Source organism: Mya arenaria, chromosome 11, assembly GCF_026914265.1.
Source record: "Mya arenaria isolate MELC-2E11 chromosome 11, ASM2691426v1".
Lineage (NCBI taxonomy): Eukaryota > Metazoa > Mollusca > Bivalvia > Myida > Myidae > Mya > Mya arenaria.
In genome coordinates, this window is record NC_069132.1 from 24230989 (window position 1) to 24236164 (window position 5176).

General features: G+C 34.0%; 1 protein-coding gene across 1 annotated transcript; it reads right to left on the bottom strand.

The window, feature by feature from the left end:
- Positions 1-1088: 1088 nt before the first annotated feature.
- LOC128207379 (uncharacterized) lies at positions 1089-4653 on the bottom strand. The gene is made up of 4 exons (XM_052910258.1): positions 4018-4653; positions 3480-3520; positions 2150-2323; positions 1089-1874 (listed from the first exon to the last, which is right to left on the bottom strand). Exons 1-4 carry the CDS (start codon positions 4589-4591, stop codon positions 1815-1817), a joined length of 849 nt encoding a protein of 282 aa, XP_052766218.1. The 5' UTR covers positions 4592-4653; the 3' UTR covers positions 1089-1814.
- Between the last annotated feature and the right edge of the window lie 523 nt (positions 4654-5176).

Genomic DNA, 5176 nt, shown 5'->3' on the forward strand with positions numbered 1-5176 from the left:
TTTAAGGACGCCATATTCAACCTTATATTTTGTATGAGGAATTCATCAACACAATCAAGAAGGCAAGTACTCTTCACTGTATTGCTGTTATATCCACGGTTAAAATAAGAAATCCAAGCAATTCATTGGGAATATATTCCCAAATAGCTGCTGAAAACATATTAAGTTTACGAATTTTATTTTTAAACATCACCATAAAATCGGGATGAGCTATTCTATTTGCAATCAGTGAATTAAGAATACAATTGTACTTTGATAAACTATTATAATGATCATTAACAAATTTTGAGAAACGACTTTCTCTTAGTGTATGATTCGAATTGGTTTAACTCTTTGTAAGGAGAAACAAGTGCTGAGAACCAGACTGAGGGTGTATAAAAGTGGTCCTCGGAATAACCGCAGCCCACATCTATTAACAGAGCTATAATACACGGTGTGTGTTTTCCATGACATTCTTTGGTGTCAACATTCTATAGCACATCAGCGCTGTCACTAAGATATATTACAATTACAAGTTGTATATTTTCTCCGTCGAATCAGCCTGTATTTTAAGCTCATTTTCTGTTAAGCTCCTTACTACTGAAAGGGAAGCATAACATAATTCATAAATCAAATGAACCTAAATATCTCGACATAACCAAGAATTAAATACTTAAGCGATCTATAATAAACATAAAGAGGAGGCATCCACTTGTCAGCGAAAAAAAAGTATAATGTCGGCAAGTGTAATCAGTGTCACTGGAGGATTTTATTGCATACATTACTCAAAATTAGGTCAACCCAATCTTGACAATACTTCAATTAAAATGACAGGACTATACGGGGAGCGCTTTCAAGCAGTGGGGTTAATGAAGTAAGAATTACCATTGACATCAACAAAATAAGAGTACAATGACTAGGGGTATTGATGTCAAGGTAAGATCTCCCCTCACTTGTTTTAGTGATCCAAACAGTTCTACTTTCTTGCTTCGTCATCAATATCAGAAAACATTGTTCGAATACATTTTTTTTACAAAATGAATTATACCAACAGAAAACTGAGCTATGTACACACAATGAAATATACGACGCTGGTTGTAGAGGTTTTTACTCTTTAATCTTCGATTAATCTTCGATTCAGGGGTGGCAGTATCTGTAACAGGAAGCAAGTAGAGAGGATTTTTTTTTAATAGATGCTTTCACTGTTTCTTGAAAGTTGACGAATTTACGAGCTGACATAAATGACTCCCACTTTCGCTTGTAATGGTTATTCTGTGGAATATTTTGTTTCAATCATCTCTCTCTAGGAATATTAACATCCTGTTTGATGGTCTAGCACTTCATTTGATTATCATCTGTCTTGAATATACTGGGGATATTGAACGTCAATGAGAGACAATGACTTATTTATGTAAGTATATGAACTTCATCGTTACCATGACATGACAAGGTAAGGTATTTTTCGGTCAGATGTAAAATGTCTGATTATATGAATTCAGTACAATAAATGTAAATGGAGTGTCATACTTAATGTCTTACTTAATTATTAGTCCCTACCAGTCAGATTAATTAAAATGTTTTTGGGAGATATTGTTACATTCTAGGATTAACACAATCCAGTAATAACGTTCCAAGGGGACGCTCTTTTAGGATAAATTTTCTTTATACATAATTGAAACCATGATTTCCAGTCTTACGGAACGCATCGATAATCCGCTGACAATGTCCTACATAAAATATTATTCACTTTAGCATTGCTTGTCCTAGTAAGTATTACTTCATCCAATTGAACCTTACGCTTCACAACCATTGAGACAACGTCTTAATTAAGGGTGTCAAATCTCATCCTCCTCGCCAAGTAAGAGAAACACTCTGTCTGTCTGCTCCCCGCTGATCTGTAATAAAACATACGAATGTTAAGTGAAAGTGGCGATACAATGATGTTATAAGGATGCCTACATATAACATAATGTTCGATTCATGTAAACAAGCAAAACCAGTGTTTGTCGAGATTTGTGTTGGTTCGATTAACTGCATTTTTAAGCCTCAAACAGAGTAAAAGAATGTCATGTTTTGATTAGACACGTTCTCTAAAAAGCAATTAAAGAGTCTTAAAAAGAAACACATCTGAATTTGTGACGTTTATGTGTTTACAATAACAATTACTTACACTTCCAACACGTGATGGCTGCTCGTTCACACTGATGTCGTCGTTAACTGGCATAACTCCAACCGCCCGGCGTCGTGTGATGTAGCGAAGTAAGAGCACTGTGACAATAATCATGGCCGCTCCAATTGACCCCACACCGATTGGTATTAGTACACTGACCATAAACCGATTGTCCTGCAATGAAAGGAATATCAAAATTCTGTACATGTACACGTACGTACTTTTATGTATATAAAACTACTGAAATTTTAACATGCATAATATCTACAAATAAAAAGTGAACGGACCGAAGGCATATATTTTCTTACTGACATAAATACTATTGTATCATTACTCTGTCTATCCACTTAACATGCACTATTAAGGAACGAGTTCGAGGTGATATGAGTTAACATATTTGTAATAGAACTAGACCCTCCAATATTCCCATCCTAGTTTACAATAATAGACCTTATAAAACAGAGAGAGAGAGAGAGAGAGAGAGAGAGAGAGAGAGAGAGAGAGAGAGACAGACAGACAGACAGACAGACAGACAGAAAATTAGCACTCTTAAAGCTGCAATCTCACATGAATACGAAAACCTGCCATCTGAGTTTTTTGTCAGCAGTCTAATATGGCTGGTTTCCATGATTTTTAGCAAACAAGTGGCAAATTCTACGACAATAAAGGTGTTAAAACGCTCAATCTGTGAGTGATCAGCTTTAAAAGAGAATGTAAAAAAAAATAATCTGAAATGCCAATTGCTTTGGTTCCTTCTGTATTCTGTAGAATGTATACTAGCGATATTGACTTTTGTTAGCATTGTTCTTTATTATATTTGTATTCACCATTATATATATTATTTTCCTTCGTTAATTATCAGTTCCAACGCTATACTACTATCCGAAATAAAAAAACAAACAAATGAGAAAGTAAGTATAATCACTGATACCAATGCGGCTATTCAATCTTTTAATTTTGAAGATTTGACCTTGTGAAATGAACGACATTTATACTATTTTACAATAGTTTTTTTTGTGCGTGTCTCAGTAAATGCGCTCAGCTTAATATCATTTATTATTTGGATGTTTTTAGTGAATTCTACCTTGCATTTAACACGTTCATACGTAATGAATTATTCAACAATGTTACATGTAAAACTCTAAGACGTGCGTGCTGTGGTATCTAAGAATAAGGTATTTAGAATTTAGGAATTTAGGAATTGTATAATTCGGTAGCAAATTGTGCCTGATTCTTTGTCATACTTCTGAACGAATGCAGAAATCGTAGAATATAGCGGTCCTTCCGTATTGAATCGTAGTAAATTTAAGTGCAAAAAAGTAGGTCATACCTTCATAATCACGGTTCCAAATGGTTCGTCATCCATTGGGACTGAAAAAATGGTTCAATATATATAGGTATATACAATTCAAAAACATTATATAGTAAAGAATAACAATTTTAACTATGTAATTTAAGGTGGTTCATTCATTAATCAAATTTTGTTCAAACTACCACAGTATGCATGAATTTATCTTGATTTATTTTCACAAAGAATTTTTAATATTTAGAAATACTTGTTTGTTGTACTAAATGTTGAAAACAACACATAGAGTGAAAACTGCATGCTCTATATTGGATTAAAAAATGTCCCGAAAATTATAATACAAACTTTATAAACAACATGTTTTCAGGAAATCTCTGTTGAAAAGTTTTCCTATTTTATTTAAAGGGAATGTTTTAAACACAAGTTTTTAGACTATGTATATATTATTTCTTGATGCCCTTAACAAATGACTTTAAAACATGACATTTTTTGAGAATGATGTGAATTCTTATCTAAATAACAATCCCGCTCCCTTCCTGCAATCATATATTTTTGTCATTACCCAGTTGCAAATGATGCTGAAAAGGCATCCTTTGATGTCCGTTTTCGTGTGTCAAAACCATTTCCTTCAGTTGATCATTGTGTACGAAGTATGGAACATTTTGGTCGATTTCTGTAGTAGACGTATGCTCTGAAGATTTGGTCGAAATGTTTGCCATATCAACTCTCTCATCATCATATGGAGTTGTATGTTCTACTAAAGTCGTATTATATAATTCGTATTCTTCTGTTACATTTTCATAATTCTTGGAACTATTGCCAGCTAGTATGTTTCCAGTGATATTGCCTATAGAAGTTAATCCAGACTCGTAACTTGTTGAGGAATGTCTTTGCTCCAAATTTGAATTTGTTTCGTTCCCAAAACTCTGGTCAAAATCCGAGAAGGAATTGTTTAACACAGTGACATTAACACTATTCAAATTTGAGCGAACTGAGTATATGTCCGAGACATTTCTATGGACAGTCTGTTCCGATTTTAATGTTGCGCTGTCGTTATAAGATGAAAGTGCTCTCAAATAATTAAAACTTACCACTAGCAGCGTCCATTGAAACATTCTACAGCTCAAGTAATCCATTGTATAAGAATTGAACCTTAGGAAAGAACAGTTTATTACATTCAGTGTTCCTATGTCATAGATCTTTCGACGTAGACATTTAATATAAGAGTAAAGAGCCTCTTCAGCAAGCCCTGATTAGCGTGCATCAAAGAGAGTATTGGAAATTGTCAGCGAATAGCAGGCTGTTTGTTTGAATATATCTTGCATCGAGGTGTAACAATTCAGGACGTTGTTTTCTTCTGAAAGGTTGTTAAAAACGAATAGCAGTTTATTTGCAATGAGCGGATGGAATTTTCGAGTTTTTCTGAAGAGATTCAATCGCTGGTCGGCGAAAAGTGAACACCGAAATAAGAAGTGTTCAGCATCTTCTTTTACATTGCAATTGATACATACTGGAGAGTCTCGAAGGTGGTTGTTGAATAAGTCGGAATTTAGGTCACTGCAAAAGTTTCTAAGTCGCACATGATATACCGAGAAGCGACGTTCTCCACAAGCATAATAAGTAGGATGGGGGTTTGTTTAAATTGATCTTTTAATTGACGCTTAAAAATAGAGATACTTTGATAAGATTTACCTTTTGCGTTTTATCTTTATTTAGGATTG